The sequence below is a fragment of the Haliotis rubra genome, unplaced genomic scaffold (genome assembly GCF_003918875.1).
Source record: "Haliotis rubra isolate DU_JTF1 unplaced genomic scaffold, ASM391887v1 Scf101, whole genome shotgun sequence".
Classification (NCBI taxonomy): domain Eukaryota; kingdom Metazoa; phylum Mollusca; class Gastropoda; order Lepetellida; family Haliotidae; genus Haliotis; species Haliotis rubra.
This window is the reverse complement of record NW_025764904.1, coordinates 719,745-739,971: the sequence shown is the minus strand read 5'-3', so window position 1 is coordinate 739,971 and position 20,227 is coordinate 719,745. Positions and strand designations below refer to the sequence as shown.

The 20,227-nt window shown below is 37.2% G+C and overlaps 2 protein-coding genes across 4 annotated transcripts in view; both read right to left on the bottom strand.

Moving 5' to 3' along the window:
- Window positions 1–1,383: 1,383 nt before the first annotated feature.
- LOC124268541 lies at window positions 1,384–9,474 on the bottom strand. The gene is made up of 3 exons (XM_046703536.1): window positions 7,810–9,474; window positions 7,479–7,640; window positions 1,384–5,084 (listed from the first exon to the last, which is right to left on the bottom strand). Exons 1-3 carry the CDS (start codon window positions 9,217–9,219, stop codon window positions 5,016–5,018), a joined length of 1,641 nt encoding a protein of 546 aa, XP_046559492.1. The 5' UTR covers window positions 9,220–9,474; the 3' UTR covers window positions 1,384–5,015.
- Window positions 9,319–20,227, bottom strand: part of LOC124268520 (cell surface glycoprotein 1-like) — a 48,736-nt gene continuing 37,827 nt past the window's right edge. For all 3 annotated transcript variants that reach the window (XM_046703510.1, XM_046703517.1, XM_046703525.1), the window contains exons 2-4: window positions 14,982–15,693; window positions 11,186–11,244; window positions 9,319–10,933 (exon numbers count right to left, since the gene is read on the bottom strand). In XM_046703510.1, the coding sequence (XP_046559466.1) occupies window positions 9,582–10,933; window positions 11,186–11,244; window positions 14,982–15,693 (2,123 nt within the window). In that variant the 3' untranslated portion in view covers window positions 9,319–9,581. The remainder of the gene's footprint in view (window positions 10,934–11,185; window positions 11,245–14,981; window positions 15,694–20,227) is intronic.

The following is a 20,227-nucleotide window of genomic DNA, read 5'->3' as shown; positions in this document are numbered from 1 at the left end:
ATCTTGGAATGGAGTTTTTCCTTAAGCTTCTCATGTGGGATAGCGGTATACAACGTTGAAAAATCAAATGTCTTGACAGAACAGAACTCGAATATAAGCAAATCCATTGAGCAATTTGACAATCCACATGGTGTTAATTCCGCTTGTCTCAAATGCTTTCTGTGAATATTGAGAAAGTCCTTCCTTGATAGTATTAGGGATAATAGTTAATCTTTGAGACAGGGATTTAGTGGTATATTTACTGGACCCAGCAATATATCTCTCTTTGTACGGATTTTTATGTAGCTTTGGAATACAGTACAAAAAAGAAGAAAATGACATGTCTTTAGGGTTTCAAAGTCAAGCCACGCGTTGATAGCACCGTTGAATGTTTTAGGCAGTTCTTTCTTGGTTAAAATACAGGCTTTATATGTGGCATTATTTTATATGTCACAGGAAAGGAACGGGAATTTATATCCAGTGTTCCAAGAAGATTTATGTTTTTCTCAAAACTTAAGTGCCTTGCGTGGTTTAAAACAAATAATAAGTTAATGTTGTTCCACCTCACAACACCCGATGTATGAAAACCTTCTTGAGCGGCTGCAAAATACCTCCAGAAAAATAGTCAAAGCTTCTGTATTTTGTAGCTCTATTTTTTCATGTTTAATATCGTCTTACACAGGAAAGTAACGGGAATTTCGGTGGAGTTTTGTGTTCCTCCCAAAACTTAAGTGCCTTGCATGTTTTAAAATATCTAAGAACTTAATGTTGCTCCACCTCACAACACCCTGTGTTCATCAGCATGTTCAAATGGTGTATCTTGCAAAGGAAATTTGATTTAACAGAATGGCATGTAACATTACTGAGGTACTGTTAAAACTGGTTATGCAATTATAAACTCGTGAAACCATTCACTTCACCACGTGCTCCGTTGAATCAGAAAGAAATAAGTCAGGACTGATAGGTTTTTATCAGCCTCGCAACTTCCATATTTTATTGAGATGATCCTGAAAGTTTTCAGGAGTTGTAAGTGTTAAGCTGTAACCTCTTCAAAACAGCAGCTGTATCTTAAACCAATGAAGTCCAAGGGCTTGCCCACTGAAGCTTTTTTTATGTTAATTTTTATTGAATCAATCCTGAAGATCTTCATAGGTTGAAAGTCGAACTGAAACTTCTCCAAGGGGCCATCTGCATCTTCAACTGAATGGACAAAGAAGCCTCTAAATATTCGCCTTTCTCGAGTTGATCCTGGAAGTCTTCTAAACATAACCAGATTCATTGTTCATTGTAGTCTCCATGTTTTTAATGCAACAAATTTTGTCTTCAGGATTGGAAAGGTTTGATACACAAGTATAATGACATCGGTATATTTACTTAAGACTTTAGGTAAAACAAACACCTATAAATGGGTAATTTCCTTATTTTAATTCATGACGATGATATCAAAAACTCATTACAAAATACGATCATTTAGAACAATTGAGCAGCAATGAATTATGCACTATTTTACACAAAATGTACAAAAATAACTACCAGTGATGATACTATAATGATGAACTTTACTGCAAATGTAAAAACTTAAATATGTTGTGACATTTCGCCACAATGGAATGGGATTTATTACAATTTATGCGTATAAGCAGTTTATTCTTGGATGCTATGTACAATGATAACTTTCACATGATAATGCATGGATTTGATATAATCAAAAGAAAAAGAATTAGCACAATAAATGGATTTAGCACTTCAGGGTATTTACAGGGGAAACCTCAGCACAGAATATGGGCACAGGCAAAGAGAACACTTGAACAATTAGGATAATATACTGTACATTCTGCAACATATCTCATGGAAATGCCCTAAAATAGAGTATGTACATGAACAGGGTTACAGGTGCCTTTTCTGTGCACTTAATAAAGCAATAACGACCCATTATATTGAGAATTTGACAGTATATAAACATCTGACAACAAAAATAACATTCATATATTAATAGTTTGGAATGTAAGCTTGGGGCTATACAGTAAACTTGTCACATAGAGCAATCATTTCCTCTATATGTCAGGTATGTGTCACAACTGCTTTGTTTCTGGTCCTGCAAGTTTCGTGTGGTTTGGTCCAAAAGCTTTCAAATGCATGACCATTTAAAGGAAATGCAACAAAAATTGAACATCATCTGTCAACGATCACTATCCTGTGGTTGTTGATGTGATCTATATTCTTTCGTCTTTATATTGGCGATTGCTGGGACAAACACACATACAAGGAATCAAAAAACAGAAATCTAACACATCTGTAGAATGCAAGGACATATGTATGTACGTTTGAATGTACATACCTATGCATCTATGATTACATGTATGTATATAACACACCCCTCAACACATATCACTCTATAATTGAATGGTATGTAAAACAGGCATTTGTGTTCTTTTCTGATGGGCTTAACAGACTTAGATAGAGAACAATCACCTTGACATGTTGCAAAAACTGTCATCCTTTCTTCAAGTGGGCTAAGGTTGAGGAAAACAAACATGTATCATGACATATTTTAATGGAAACCTGTTCCATCCTTTCCTCAATGTATGAGCTTTGTATGAAACTAGATCAGCATGTTTTCAGCTTTTACACTTATAGTCCTTGCTTTCAAGGTCACACAGTCACACATGTGTTATCCCAGATTTAAAATTCAGCATTAGTCCACATGAACACCCAAGATGTGGACGATGTTTTGGGCATAAGATATAAAATAGGAACCACATCAGAATATCAATGTCTATATACATGTGAAATAACATGCTCAATTGCTGAATTGCTGAAAAACAAATACCAATTGGATTGAAATATATGTATCAATGTATTATACTATGACATTGATTTGATTGTACTGATATCAGACATCCTTAAACCTCCATACATGTCTCCATACTTCACTGGATTATCAGATGTAGAAGTGAAGTAGAAAGTTTCCAAACTGATTCCAATGTTGGCACCTTTGGATAAATTAATTACATCTATAATTAGAATTAAATACCTCTTTTATTATATGGCTTTCACTACAAGATCACTTTTTTCAAGAACAGTATATATTATAGAGATAACTGTCTCAATATTTCAACATTCTATGTTCAAAATAATACTGCAACATATTGAATAAAATAACTATCAAGAAACAAAACATTATGCTTTCTCTAACATGAAAGAGTAATACTTAATAGATAATAAACAAAATAACAACAAATCTTTTATCACACTGCTACAATGACCTGTTAGTTCAAAATAACTGTGTTGTGGCATCTGCAGAATTTCAAATAAATTTATCTTTGAAATAAAAAACATTTGCAAATCAGGAATTTTTAAAGATCATATGACATAAATAAAATCTGAAAATAAGAAACTGACTTTGCATTAAACATGTTTGAATAATTGCTAAAAGTTATGCCCCATAAAATCAGGTAAAAGTGTAACAACTACAAAACACAAATATACCTGTGCATACATAGAAAAGGGTATGAACAATCAACAGTTAACATGATTTGGTATTTATAAACAGTTTTATAGAACAAAATTTCTCCACTCAGACATTCTAGCTAAAACTTCATATAAGGCATCACATTACAGTCATTTTAGATTGCATAATACGCATAGAGTAATATTCTGCCTCATTTCGTTGCTTAGTACATACTTTTCTATTCTAATCTAACCTCTACAATAAATAAATACAATGTCATAAAACATACAAAAAATAAGGCAAGAAGCTAAGAGCAATGCCCACAATTTAATAGAAAATAAGAAAATAAATCTGCATAATTTGAAATAGCCTGGCTGCCTTAAAAGCGTAATATAAGGGTAAAGAAATTATACAGAATATAACTGATCCTTCAGAGTTCAATAATGATATAGTTATCCTATAAGTTGTGAACATAATTACCTTAAGAATACAACGATATCATACATTGTTTTATCACATTCTCAGTGAGAGAAAATATGTTGGCCAATATCTTTCTTGTTTGATATATTGTTTACCCAGTCTAAAGTTCAGGAAGCAAGCAATACATGAATGATAAACTACCCTAAAATGTATTTAAAATGTGGGAAACACTTTAGAATAAGAACCACATTCCGTGATTGAATTATATCTAATGAAATTATCTCCGTATACCATACATCTTAAAGAGATCAATTATACCATGAATTAAAGTTAGATACAAGTCCTCATGCCATCAAAATGTCAATGTCAACACTGAACCCTTGTATACTTTAACAGACATTTGACAAAACTAATATCGCAAAAGTATGTCAAATCTTACCAAGAGAAAACAGTCCATGCTCACTTTTACAAAGACCGAAGGACTTTTAGAGTAGGAGTAATACTAGTATCTAAATAATTGAAAACCATTTGCCTTGACTGTTGAAATTTCTAATTATTGTTCTGCATCCTTTCCCAATTAACAATTTTATTCACTGGTAAAATGCATTTTAGCTTTGCTACATATATCGTGACTTTGATGTTACTTCTAAATAATGTTATTCTATTTAGACATTCGAAATGTCACTCAAATCAAGCTGACTATCTTTTGGTATGATAATGACATGATATAACTTAATTATTTACATACAACATTCCAAAGCATGGTTCAAACATGTAAGATATAATCAAATGTTCCTGATTCTAAGAATATGAACATTTGCACACCATCATAATCTAAATTTCACATAACATCCATTCTCACGTCATACATTTCACAAGTAAGTGCTATATTTACAAAGTCAACATTTAAGTGTAGTGTGTGTATTTCATACAATTTCATAAAATTCACAGGATACCAAATATAATCTAGTTCCAATTCTAAAACCTAACTTGTGATAATTCATATAAATTTGAACTAAATGAATCAACACAACCACCACCAAACTAAGCATTTCCCAGTGGTAAACATCATAGAAAACCACCCAGATGATTTCACCGAGTGACATGGCAAGGCACTAATCTCAGGATGATTGACATGTGACATATAGAAGTCATTTCATTGTAACTATAATTGTCCAGGAAGTCCGGCTTTGATGGGCTTACACTCCGGACCATGTCGCTTCCAATGATTGTTCTGAAATAATGTAAATAGACATTAAGCCTTGCAAATGTATTTTCTTCATTCAACAGTTTTTTAGATCTAAATGTCAGGAAAAATATATAAGTAAATTGGTTGAGGAATGTCAAATAGAGCCAGGAAGGGACTGCAATGCTGCATGATTGTAACTGCTGTAAACAGTACTGCAGTTATGTGACATATTGTTAGCATAAACTGGAGAAAATAATTTCAGTGAACCTTCAAGACAAAACCTTTACACATTCATAAGAAATCTCTGCCAAAAGCAGAGTCGATTGTACAATTGTGACTATATCATGAACAGATATTTGTTTCAGCAGTATTACAGCTGTATGATGTTGTTTGTAAACAAATTGGGTCTGAACCAGACAATCCAGTGATTGTCACCATGCGATACAATGACAGAGCATGTGTTTATGAATCACTATGAAATAGTGATGATACCAGGTGTTCGCTAAGAAGGTCAGAGTATCCTGCCCCACCGGTGGCACCCGTTATATATATATGCTAAGTCTAGTCATTAGTTCACTGAAGTAATTCGGGAACATATGGTATATGTCAAAATAGGGATTGTATCGGACATAACTTTGGTCACTTTTTGTCCATGCAAGTCTAGAATATGTGGCAAGTCTAGATTTCCACAGTTTTTGAAAATGAAGAAAGTTTCTGGGCTCCTTTTCATTATATTTATGTTGTTTTTTTACGACAGTTTATTTTCTGTAAAATATGTTCATTTCAGAGACTATATGAGTCTATAGTTAGTGCTGACAAACCAAAGATTATAACTAGGGTAAATCTTGGATCTTAACCAATTTAAGGGATGCAACTATTAACATATTCTGCATGCACCTTGTACAACTATGCAAACTAGGCCTCCTGCAATTCCCCAAAAGGTTACAGTGTGTAAAGCCCAAATCAGGTGTCTTCTGTCATGTGACCCGTGAAGATCTGGGTTAGAATTGATCTTCAGTAACCCATGTTTGTCGTAAGATGGTGACTAATTGGATCATGTGGTCAGGCTCGCTGATTTGGTTGACACATGTCATTGGCTCACAATTGCGTAGATCAATGCTCATGCTGTTGATCACCGGATTGTCTGGTCCAGACTCAATTATTTACAGACTGCCGCCATATAGCTGGAATATTGCTGAGTTTGGCATAAAACTTAACTCACTCACTCTTCTGTCATGATATTGTTAGAACAGTCCCAAAAGTGGCATTTTAGACATAACCTAAAACATTCCTTGAGTGAAGTTGAGAACTTTCGAAAAACCTGAACTCTGACATATAAAACAGCATGATGAATTATATATAGGGTTTTATTTTTCATATAATGATTTATATTGGTCACATGCTCTTAGGATAAAATGCACACTTAAGGTCATGTTTTTTCAAGATCACACATTTTCAGGATACTTTTACGAAAGATGTATTGGCAAGAGGCAACTAAAAGCAAATGGATTGTGATGGATAGAATAAAGGAATGAATAATCCTTAATGTCACCAGAAGATTACACACAATTGATCAGACAGAATCTAAACGCAATTTATCAATGGTAAGTAGAATACAGTCCTCCATACATGACACTATCCTTCTATCCTTGTACACTTTCAATATACATAAGTTATATTTCTATGGCAGCAATAGGAACATGTTTGCCTGAAAGGTCTAAGAATTTATCTCTAGAAACCATATGATCATATGAACTTACTTGGATATGATCAATAAATGTGAAGAAAAGGTGGATGCAGCTGAAAATGTCTCAGAGCAGCAATTCAGTGCTTGACCATGATCAGAATGGGGATAGTGTCACCATGTAGGGTAGTATCACACATGACCAGAAAACTGATTTGGTTATTGAAAATTGAGATTTGACAGGTCAGTCATATGTTGATGAAACCTTGCATAGTTCAGTTCATTAGGATTATGAGCAGACATTTTCAACTGCAAATAGACAGTATCAGATCACATCACATACTAACAAAGGACTTGCCAAGCTCTGACATCTTCCTAATAGAGTAGGTTACTGGCATCTCTTAACCACAAATCTAACCCAGAAACAACATGGGCATTTGGGCCAGTAAGGTACTCTATACAGCAAGTATTTATTATCGTATTATCTGTCCTGTTCATAAGTGAACAACCTTAAGCATGATTTTGTTTGGTTGTTGTTTAACCCCGCACTCAGCAATATTCCAGCTATATGGTGATATCATGAGCATTGATCTACACAATTGTGATGCGATGACATGTGTCAACCAAGTCAGCGAGCCTGACCACCCGATCCCGTTAGTCGCCTCTTATGACAAGCATGAGTTACTTAAGACCAAGTCTAACCAGGATATTCAAGCATGATGGTCAGAACTAACAAAACATGTTTTTCTACCTACCTGACATGTCTGGCTACAGTACCACACCATTCGACAACTTGAGCACAGATACATGGCCAAAGAACCACACACTACACAGGAACCATTAAACTGATGAAGTCTTGGAGGAGGCTGTGTCATTGCCACCTGTTGCATTCTTCTCTGGTTATCTTGTTCCTGAAACTAAAAACGAACAACATATCCAGAAAAATGGTTGTCTGTGCACTGAAACCAGGAACCAAACCTTCATGAAAGTATTCTGTTCACAAAATCGTATTTCTGTTCACAAAGACATTACCAATGTTCATCACTTATAAATCAATTCAAAGAATTGATGATGTTATTTATTTACCTCTATTAATGCTGGTGCAGCACCTTGCCCAGGTGCTAGCATTCCTGATTCACGGGGATATCCTTGCTGCATTGTCTGTTGCATTTTTGCCTGCATAGGTCCTGGCACAGGGCCTGAGCCTGGAGCAGGTCCACGTTGCATCATCCTCATATTATGCAATGCTGCTCTCATGTGCATGCTGTGTTCCTGATTCTGTGATGAAGGTGCCATTGCATAGTTTGAGCCACCACTTTGAGATAATGGTGGTACCCCTGCTTGCATGGCATGAGAAGGTCCACTAGATGACATGGCAGGGTTAGCACCCTTCTGGGACATTGGGTATTTCTGTGCTTGGGAATAGTGTTGCCATTGACTCTTGCGAGCCATCATCATCATGTGCTGCTGCTTCTCAATGGACATTGGTACATTGGAAACTGACGTTGGCACTTGAGGCCTCCATGCCACAGGTTGCTGAGGAGGTTTGTATTGATTTGTCATTGCTGGGCCACCTCTATTTAAGTGATCAGCATAAGATGATTGTGGTTGTTGATGTGGAACTTGGCCAGGCATAATAGAACCTTTCTCTGGCATCCTCTGGTAGCTTTCAACCATTTGAGAAGCCTTCTCCGTAGTTCTTTGCTGGTATTGTGGTGTTGCATAAGAGGGAGCTTGTGTTGAGGTATTCATTGCGTAATTAGGTGCAGACATCATTGGTTTTGGCCCTGATGACAACAATGCTGATTTCACACTTGTTGGTTCCTGCATCCTATATTGAGCTCCTGCTGTTGATTGCCTATTTTGCATAGAGGCATATGGTGCATCTGTCAGTGATGACATTGGATTACCAGCATGAGCATGTCCTTGATGAGGATACAAAGAACTTGAATGCTGTCCTTGAGGCACTCCTTGGGGACTAACAGGGTTGTGGACAGGATACGGTTTTGGACCATAATGTGCAATATTGGGTATATTGTCCCTTCTAACCATTTGCTGTGGCTGTGGCTGTGGCTGTGGCTGTTGATCAAAACCTGTCCCCTGTCTCCTGGCTAAAGCTGCTGTTAATTCTCGCTGGACAGTACTCTCAGTCTCATCTTTTGGGCCACTTGGAGGTTCATTTCCTCCAGATATGTGCTGATTCCCTGGTATATGTCTCTGCATATCCGGTTTAGATATCTGTGGCTCCTTTGTCAAGTCAATAACCTCCATTCCCCTATCAGGTCTGATACCATGCACAATTTGCGGCCTGACATGAGCTGACTGGTGAATACTGTGAATTGCTGTGGGTCTCATTGGTTGATTTCCTGGATAGCCTTGATGAGATGTATACATTTGATTTTGAGACATTGGATTGGGCATTCGTGGGGACCACTGCTGCTGTTGAACACTACCATGATCCACAACAAAAGCACCAGGATGCATGTTACCCATCATTCTGTCTCCGGGGGCATTGTATGACACAGGCTGATCATGAGGAACATGAGCAACATTGTAATTGGACTCTGACGAGTTCCTGGATTTTGAATTATGATCAGTTTGGATTTCATTTACTGTTGGGCCCCTGTGGACTCCAGATACTGGATGTGGTTGATGTAAAGCTGAAGAGTGATGTCCTGGTGCTGCAGTGTTTCCTGGACCATGTGAATTAGGAGGAAGGAAAGATGGAGGGATTTGGTCCTGAGGAGCATTTTTTTGCTGGAACTATCAAGCTACCTGCAGTTTGGAAAGGTGGCTGGGAGTGGGCCGGAACCAAAGATGCAGAGGAAAGGGCACATCTATTCAGAGAACTGGGTGGTTCATGAATAGGTGTTTTCCGTTTCATAAGGAGAGCGGGTTATTTCTGAACTAGGAACATCACTATCATGAATTACTATAACATCTGATTTATTCTGATGTGCTGGAGTTGGAACTGCATTAGACCCTGGTGGTCCTGTCCTCTGTTCTTCACTCATTCGTCTCTGCTTACTGCGGGTTCTCTGCAACATGGCAAGATTTATCATTTCTACAATAGGTCTTCGATCTTCTGAACTAATTCCTCTCTTCCTGTGTCCAGCACCAACCAGATTCAGTGGTGCCGTGCTCAAGTTGCTGCTTGGACTTGTAGCCGTGTGAGATAAAGGTGCAGGAACTGAATATACTGGGTGAGTATTTTGTTGACCAGGTGCTGTTTTCTGAAAACCTGCCATACCTTGTGGTGTTCCTTGAAAAGGCCTAAGTTCAGCTACCTGTGCTCTGTGTTGAGTATTTGAGGCAGGAGGTTTGAATATTTGACCTTGCAGATGTGAAGGGTTTTCATTTTCATGTGGAGTGTTTTGTTGACTCTTTAACATTTTCATTTCTCTCAACAACATTGCCTTTCGTTTTTTCATCTGAAGAAGCTCTTCTCTCTCTCGTTCTTTCTTGGCAGCTAATATCTCAAGCTGTTTGAACTCCCTAAAGTGTTTTTCAAATTCTTTATCTAAATCCTTTCCTCCCATGTTCCTTGGTGGGTGATCATGTCTTGGAAATGGGGGCTTGGGGTGTTGGCCCCCATGAGCAGGGATAAGACCAGGAACAGGTCCTGGCATGTGTGAAGCTGGATGAATTATTGTAGACCCTGTTGGTCTTGACATTGAATGAGCCTCTAGTCCTGAGCTATTGGAAGCAAAAGGGGGCCCATAAAGAGGTGGTACAACAGTGCTAATGCCTGAATTAGACTTTGAAAGTGGCAATGGACTTGTGGTAGACGGCAGTTCAGTATTATCAACTTGAGGACCTACAAGCTGACCTACAGGAACTTGACTGGATGGAGGCACTGCAAGAGTCTGACTTTGTTGAGACAGTTGATCATTATCTGTTGTCTGTTGTACTGCACTAGATTGCAGCTGAGTTCCAACAGGCATAACAATCCCTCTTGCCATCTCTGCCAGAGACACAGGAGTTTGTGAATCAGCTTGTGTCAAATTCAGAGCTTCCTCTGTTAGTGTCTTTGTCTCCTTTGAGGTGGTATTACTTTCAGGGGGCTCAGTAACAACCGTCTGGAGAATATCTTTTGTTTCCTTGACCAGTGCAGGTTCAGTTGACACAGGCCGGGCTGGTTGCTGAACTTGAGGAAGGACCATCTGGACCGGAGGAGCTTTAGGCCTTGTACATCCTCCACCTGGTTTATCTGAGAAAGGCAAAGAATATCATTTATTGTTTATTTAGTATAACATATGTTGCTGTACAAACAATTACCTATTCATACATAGATTTAGGCCAGATGTGGGTTTACATAAGCTCTTTCCATAATCATCTTTACATCATATGCAGCTGTGCAGGAAATATATTATTCCTATAATACATGTTGAATACATCAAGATTATGTGAATGTTTTCTTCATGGTTCTGGCAATAGTCATGAGTGGAAGGTAATCGCATACCATTTTTCCTCACACAGAGATCTAGTGGCAGTCCAGTTGGCTTGGATTCTGTTGTATCGCTGAAAGTGTAGAAAGTAGAATGACACTAACATAAGAATGTACACTCCATGAAATGTTCTTTTGGGGGGATGAAAGGATTTTGAAGGTTTCAGTTCTTATCAGATACATCATTTTCACAGATGAAGACAGTAAGTCTCACACCATATGTTGAGAGCAAGGATCTGAAAGATCCAGACATTTGTTTGTTACTGAATATTTCTAATGTACAAATAATATATCTTTAGTTAAAGGTATTCTAAGTTAAGAGTGCTAAAATGATGGTCATCCCATCATCTCCATGAAACAAACCAGAATCCACATGGAGTCTTAAATTAACGTGTTTCCATAGAACATGTTTCCAACAACATAATGTTCGTACATAGTAAAGGTACCAGTTTCATGATGTCTCTGTTCAGGAAACAGACCCTGCTCCTAATCTTACTAAAAACTGCATATTTTGCCATAGGAAAGGCAAAAATATATTAAGCCACAAGTAGCAAAATAATATAGAAAAAGCTGGTTCATCAACTGGTTGAACAAATGCCAAGTTCTGCTCTTAATGTTTCCGTTAAACAAGAAAACTAGAGAAATAATATACTATCTCTAGATAACACATGGAAACAGTTCAGTAGCTTATTGATAAGCTAAAGTTTAAAAGAGTAAAGAGTGTTTGAGTTCATCTCAAGAAGATATCGGAACAGACAGACAGTTGATGGTTTCATCATATTTCATCTCTCTTGCTGAATCACCAAGAAACATTTTTGCAGACAATAGGGCCAACTGCGAAAACCTAGTTCAATAAACCTCATTAATAACGTGTTGAAAGAAAAAACATTTTTAAATGACATGTAAAATAAATTCTATTTTTGACATAAAAATTTTAAAACCATGTGCAAAACCTTTTCCCATATTACCAGTAGCATAATCCTACAATATGATAAAATAAGAACTAAAAATAAACCAGGGCATCCCTATTTAGACAAAGCTTTCAAATCCTAAAATAATGAAAGACATATATCGCGATCTAGTGTTCATTCCAGCATTTTTGAAAAGTGAGCCATGACCCACCAGACCCATTAATGTGGGTCATTTAGAAAATATTGTGGTTTGACTTTTTAGCCATATGTTACAAGTTACTAGTATGAGTTCACTTCCTTTTTTAAACTTTCAATCCAGGTGAGGTAAACAAGAGAAACCATTTTTCAACACATTAATAACCAGTTAACATCAAAAAGTATTTGAAAAATATGAATGAATAATCAAACTATAAATGAACCCAATCTCTATGTTGATTGACAATTTAACTGAACATTCCAATACTGATTGAACAGATTTCTTAATCTACCTAACACTAAGTCTGAGTATTCAACCTTAAACTCAAAGTCAAATGGATAGGTTTTAAGATTCTTGTGCTTGTATACAAAGCTTTTCACGGTATTTGCCCATCATACATCAATGAACTGATCCAGTGCCATCAACCCTCCCGTTCCCTAACGTTCTAGTAGTGCCCAGTTACTAGTTGTGCCACGTACAAGGACAAAGACATTTGGAGACAGACGTTTCTCAAAAGCAGGTCCTATGCTTTGGAACAACATCCCATTGGGCATTAAAAGTGCAGAGAAAATCTGTGCATTTAAGAGAATGTTGAAAACATTCTTTTTCAAATCATGTTACAGTTCCGAGTGACTCTTTCCTTGTCAGACTCATACGAAAGCGCCTTTGAGCAGGACTCATCTGGATATTGGCGCGCTATATAAATCTCTCTATCTTATTATTATTATTAAACTGAAAACAACTGGACACTTCAACAATGAACAGTGATCCTTATGATTATGATCAGTATGTCAGTGACATACATTTATATTGCCGGATTTTGTTTTAGGTTAATCTTATCTTTAACAATTATTGTTGTTAACGAATGTTTAAGTGAGTGAGTGTGATAAGATTATAAGTCATATCAGCAATATTTCAGCCATATTGTGACTAAAACTAGTTCTAAATACATGATAGATACAGAGTTGTATCATAAAAACCTGTTAACATAGGACTGTAAAAACCACTAGAAGATCACAGATATGAATATAAAACTAGTTTGTAATTCTAAATATTTTTTACTATTAATATAATACAAATTAAAAACAGGCTATAGATTGCCAACAACTGAAGGTAGATCACCATACTGGTTGGAAATTCTCAACCTTAACTTAACCATATACCCCAGAACTCCAGATAAGATTTAGCTCATGTGGGTACTGTACCCACTGTATTTTTTTGGAGTGGGTATTATGAATATTAAGTGGGTATTTCATTTTCCGTTACCCACTGCTTTCAAATATGTGCGTATTTCAGTCATTTTACTCATCTAAGTATTATGTCATTGAGTAAGTTTACTAAGCAGGTATGTTCTGCCTTATGTCATACCTAATCAAAACCAATTTAAATATAATGGAAATGATTTCATAAGAAATCACTTATCCTATACCTGACAGTACAACACTTGTCCTATACTAACAGTACAACTTGATAGCAATCGACGTCTTTTTCATTATGCAAGCGATTTATATAAATATATTCCGAATGCATTTGTTTTAAACTTTTTGCGTATCTAACATTTTAAATGCGTAATTGGTATGCAACAATTATTTTTCAATGCGTAAAAGGTAATTGGAAATTTGATATGCGTATTTGACCCAGATACGCAGCTTATCTGGGCCTCTGTACCCCATAAACATTTATTTGTTGAGTAATGCACATCTTATGATGTGCTGCTCATTTGAATGATAGCTACTGGCAAAGATGGGACCACATATTTTTAAACAAAAAAACAGGCACATGTTCATTGCTTTTTCCTGAAAAAATGTAAGACGGTCAGACAAACATTGGCGATTTACAGTTGATGTGTACCCCATGGCAACACAAGTGTGAAACTTTAACATGCAAACCGATTGGTTCACTTAACAAAACTGACCTATCCCAACCAATTTTACTAACTTACTAAGCGCCTTGGTTTTTCTTATTACACTGAATTGCAGGTTTTGTGCAATCTTTCTAAACACGGGTTGAAAGTCAGAGTTCAGAGTACATAAATCTTGTATTGTTGTTTTCCAAAGACATACTTAAGTTTTGCTTGAGTTGCAAACTTGTGATGCGTTTCAGACATACATTTATGGACATCCCACCATTGCCTGTACAGTGCGCCATGTTAAATATTAGTGCGCAAATGGCGCAAGGGCGCAGCCTAGAATGTTCACTGCATATAATTGCTGAAATATTGTCATAGCTTTGAAAGTGATCTTGAGTGTCAGAGTGGCATGGGGTGTCTATCATATAAGGCACAGTGATTTTCGGTCCTAAATCTAGAAATCAATTGCATGTGTTTCTAAGTCTGTTAGAACCACCAAATTGTAAGACTTTCCACACTTCATGATATACTCCCGCATCAACTGACTGAGTTTGTTCAAAATTTCCTCTGTTCACTCAGCGATGAACAATGGAATAAGTCATGAGACTTAACCTTCTAACATCTCACAGGCAGGTTGGGTTTTTGCGCTTTGAGCAGGATACGATGCCTGGAAAGCCTGTCCAAAATAGTGAAAAGGCTAACTCCTTCACACAGTTATCTGTCATATATAAATAATGTCTACATCTCACAGCAACTGCTGCAGCCAGGGTACTGGATGGAGACATGAACCATGCTGTCTTATTAAGGCTATACAAGATTACAAGAAACATTTTGCAAGAAAGATTCGGGTATTACCTGTTTAATGTGCTATTATCCACTGTTGGCTGACTTTCTGGTGTAGACTCTAAAGCAGATGAAAGTTCAGGTGATGAAGATTTCTTCACTACTCCAGCCTGTGTATTATCTTCCTTACCACTTTTATGGTCTGATTCCGAAGTATCAATGACTGATCGATCTTTTTCTGTTCCTGCTTCATCAATGACCAAATCTCCACCTTCTGTTTCTTCAGCACCAACAATCTTCAATGCTTCATGTAAGCTGAAGGAGTTCTTGTCATTTGACCCATCAGTAGCAGTTGGATGGTGTGCTTTTCTTTCTCCATCCTCAGGAGAACTAGTGCTTGGTTCTGCAGCAGGAGCTACAGGACTTCCAACATTGATGGAACTTGGATGATCCTCATGTCGGTCATCTATAGGATCAGAGTCTTGTGTGTGGGGGTTCTCTGTCTGAGCTGGTTCAGAGCTTGGTTGTGTATCACTTCCATGTGTGGGACTTTGATGTACAGTATTTGCTGCAACCAACTCCTCTTCTGAAGGGGAGCAGGTAGTCTGCTGCTGTAACTGGTTAATCTTATGTTCCAGCCAATTATGGCGAGGGAACTCACGCATGATACGTTCAGAGCTGTTCCCCTTTCCTCCAACTGTGTTTTGCATCATCATAAGAGGGTTCCCATTCTTCTGTAGGCGCCGCCTCTTGGGAGGGAGAATTGTAGGAAGCTCATCTGAATCTGCAAAAGAAGAAACATGATTTGTATACAAAGTTTCACCAAACATGCCTTCTTTGTTTGGACAATATTTCAAGTATTTAGTATTGCTGGAATTTTCAATTTAAAAAAAAACATATCATGTAACTCAGTTGCCATTTCTGTTCAAGTAGGCACACTGTGAAACAGGCTTTTCTCAAATTTATGGGCTACTAAACCTATTCATAAGAAACATAACTATCCACAGGCTATAGCTTGTTACAAGACTGTAGGCATTATGGGATGTAGGGGGTCAGTCTGGTAGCCTACTGGTTAAAGCGTCCACCCGCGACACGCCGAAGACATGGTTTCGGATCCCCACATGAGTACAATGTGTGAAGTCCATTTCTGGTGTCCCCCGCCATTTTATTGCTGGAGTATTGCTAAATGCAGCATAAAACCAAACTCGCTCTCTCACTATGGGATGTAGGCAAAATGAGAACATATCAATAAACTCTGTTTCAAACATAACATGTTAGGTGTGACTATTGAGGGGGAAACAACTATTGCGATAGCAATAGTCTATTGCAACATACTATTGCAATAATGATAGTCTATTGTGACCAACTATTGCAATACAACAGTTTTTTTACTCCTTGAATTGTCTCATTTGAAGTCATTTCCCAAATGAAATAAAAACAAGTTAAAGTAGTTTCAGTCTCTAAATAACTGATAAGAAACTTCATCAAGTAAACAGTTAATGCATAAACTTATTGTTATTCACAATTTCAAACTTGAGTCGCATGCAGTGTTTGTCTCCATGTTTGTTTAAGTGAGTGAGTGAGTGAGTGAGTGAGTTTAGTTTCATGCCAGGCTCAGCAATATTCCAGCTATATGGCAGCAGTCTGTAAACAATCAAGTCTGGACCAGACAATCCAGTGATCAACAGCATGAGCATTGATCTGCGCAATTGGGAACCGATGACATGTGTCAAGCAAGTCAGCGAGATTGACCACCCGATCCCATTAGTCGCCTCTTACAACAAGCATGGGTTACTGAACATCAATATTCTAACCCAGACCATCACAGGTTTGTTTGTTTAAGGTGAGGTGAGGTGAAATTGGGTTTAATGTCGTGCTTGAGAATATTTCGCTCATATGACGACGTGCATGCATGTGTATGTGTATGTGCGACTGCCTGTTCTAGCCCAGACTTCAGCTGGTTTTATAGTGCTAGCCCACTGAGATACCATGCCGCAGTGAAGCATGAATACCCCACTCAGACACGTTATACTGACTCCGAGCCGACCAGTCCTTGTTGGACCCATTAATGCTGAGCGCCAGGCAGGGACCAACAAGTACCATATTTTAATGTCTTTTGGTATGATACGGTCGGGGATCGAACCTGCGACCTTCCGCTCTCTGGGCGGACGCTCTAACCACTACACCACTGTTTGTTTAAGAGGTAAATGGGGTGGATAACTCAAAGTAAACGAATCTGGTACTTCCTGTATTTTACACTGCACATTTATCAACAGAATTCAATTACTAAACTATCGATAGTCACACATACTATCGATACACTGTTTCGTTTCTACCATCAATTAATTGCTATTGGTGACTCAACAATTGCAATCCATCAATGCATCGTTACAGCACTATAACATGGAATATAACAGAAATGAAATATCACTAATATGTATGTATGTATATATATTATATTTATATATATATGGATGTATATGTATGTATCAAACATCATAACATATAAGGATAAAAGTTCACTATTCCCAAAAGAATCTGTTTCAGACTGGCTTACTTGATACTAAAAAGGTGCTTTGTGAGAACCCAAAATTGAAAATGAAAACTAAATCTAAAACTTGCTTACCAAAAACTGCTAGCAGGATATTTACTGGATATACACAGCATCTTACATACTACTTTGAAATATCTACCAGAAAGAAAATTCCAAGCACATTTGTACTTATCTGAAGAATTATGTTTAATAAATCATGAATTGAATTTTATTACAAATCATTAACATTTCAAAAGTGAAAATAGCAAAAGTCACTATGAAAGGAATGACTTGAATCATATGTGAAGGTAAAATTTTCCTGGTACTGAAGGTCATACAAAATGGACTGAATTAAAATAGTGTTTTAAACATACCTCAAAATGAAATGTCATCTCTATAATTCCATGAAGGTATCAACTTGATAATTAGCAGAACAACAACTAATTTATACATGATACAGAAAATATTCTTATGGGTCAATATTTCCTGCAACTTAACATGAGTGGAGTGGAATGACTAGCACAACAAACATCTGTCACCTAAAACATGCATATTCCTATTGGTTTTAACATAGATATTCAGACAGGCTTGAATCTATATCAGCCAGTGTGATGACAGATTTCTGCAATAAATTGTCTGACTTGTGAATGATTCATAACATGTGTTTTCTAACTAAAATTCATGGCTTGTGAGGACATTTAAAAAATATAGAGAGTAAAATTATAATGACTACTCCAACAGCTTGCAGTGATCAACCACAATATTTATAACCTAAGTATTTGATATAATATGGCGCGCTGCACACACAAATATCCTTTAATACAAATTGTCAGTGCTAGAGAATGGCCACTCTTGAGTATGCCCAGAAACAGATTCCATTTGGTGGAAAAGGCAAAATAGCTGTTAAATTTTAAAGGTATTATTTGACCCTGGTTTGTGAATAAGACATTATTGTATGCGTGAATTTGTGCCACATCAATGTTAGTGACTAAGTAAGGTTTTATGAAAGTTTTTGGCAATATTCCAGCAATATCATGGTACTGAGACCACCAAATACGGGCTTCACATATTTTCCCTAATGTGGGGAACTGAACCCAGTCTGAGGCATGACTAGTGAACCCCTTAACCACTAGGCTATCGATCGCTCCCCAAAATAAGTGAGATTTGATATGACTTATTATTTCAATATCTGGAGATATCAATCTTAATCTCTCTTAACATTACGATGCATCTGGTAGCAGGCATACCTGCAAAGGGACTACAACACAACTGGTTTAACTATGCACACTGCCTCCGTGTGTGGTGGACAGGTGCTTCAATTCTTGGTCCCGTCATACCAAAGATAGAAACCATTAATAAGTACTTGTTGTTACCATGCGTGATGATCAGGATCAAGGGGACATGGCAAGGACTGGTCAGGTCCAAACTTAGCGCTACGATGATCTCAACTCCTATACTCTAGAACAGACTTAAGTTGGTCGTAGAGTTAAGATCGCTTTGTGCAAGTGGACCCTTGTCAGTATTATGTGTCTGAGTGCAAAATTCAAGTTTACCTGAGTCCTGGGTATTGAACTGGGAGACTAAAAGTCCTAATTAGGGATGAATTTGGGGTTCGAACCTTCAACACTGGCAGAATGCGTGAGTATGGTTTTATGCTGCTTTTAGCAATAGTCTAGCAATACCATGGTTGGAGACAGCAGAAATGGGCTTCACACACTGTACCCATATGGAAAATCGAATCCAGGTGTTTGACGAGTGAACACTTTCACCACAAGGCTACCACAACACTGACAAAGCAAGGCATGCCTCTGTATACCAACTGTGGGGCCATAGATGACTGGGCCACCCTTGGAAGACAAGCCAGACAGGCTATATTAAGGAATATTTAGAAAAACACGTACAGAACTATATCTATGAGGTCTTTCATTATCTACTTATGTGCTAGACAAACAAAGCCTATGGGGGTGACATAGAAATGCAGTCAGCAAAACCAGCTAACATAAAAAGAAACCGAGGAGCAAGGAGGAAACCACTGGCAATCAGCCACTGAAAATTTGCAAAAGAGAAATTATTCATAAAGTGCAGGAATGACAGAAATGTCCTTTTTTTGGGGGGGGGGGGGGACATCAATAATACTGACATCCATCTAATAACTTATTTATTCAGCAAATTATTATCTCCATAATTCCCATAAATAATCATTGCAAAAAAACTCATTCTCCCAAGAAAACCCAAAATGGCCAGAAATGGAATATTTCTACATTTACCATGCAGGAGTATTTGTGATTCTTTTCTCCCCAATCTGGTCATCTACATGGACAAGCAAACCTTTTCACAAATTTTCCTTTTAAATTGACATTATTAATTTATAATCTAACAACATTAAACAACAAAAACTGACAATGGCTGACTTATACTATATGATGCAGACGATTGTCTAAACTGACGTTCATTCTACTTGATGAGCAGTACTTGGTGCGATAACATCAACTTTCAGCATAATTATTAATAACTATTCATGTGAATATTGTTGTATGCAAGATTGCACTTACATTTCTGCAGAGGTTACATTACAAGTCTCATGGGAAACATCCACTAGCTTGACATGATCCTATGAGCATTACACCATTTTATATTAGATATAATATTCTGAATTCATATATACACACACAATCCATATTTCATGACTCGAGACTTGAAAATGTGCTTGTGTATTACTGAAGCATGGCATGCAAGACTGATACTAACAACATCAAATAAGAGAAACGAACATATACCTATCTAT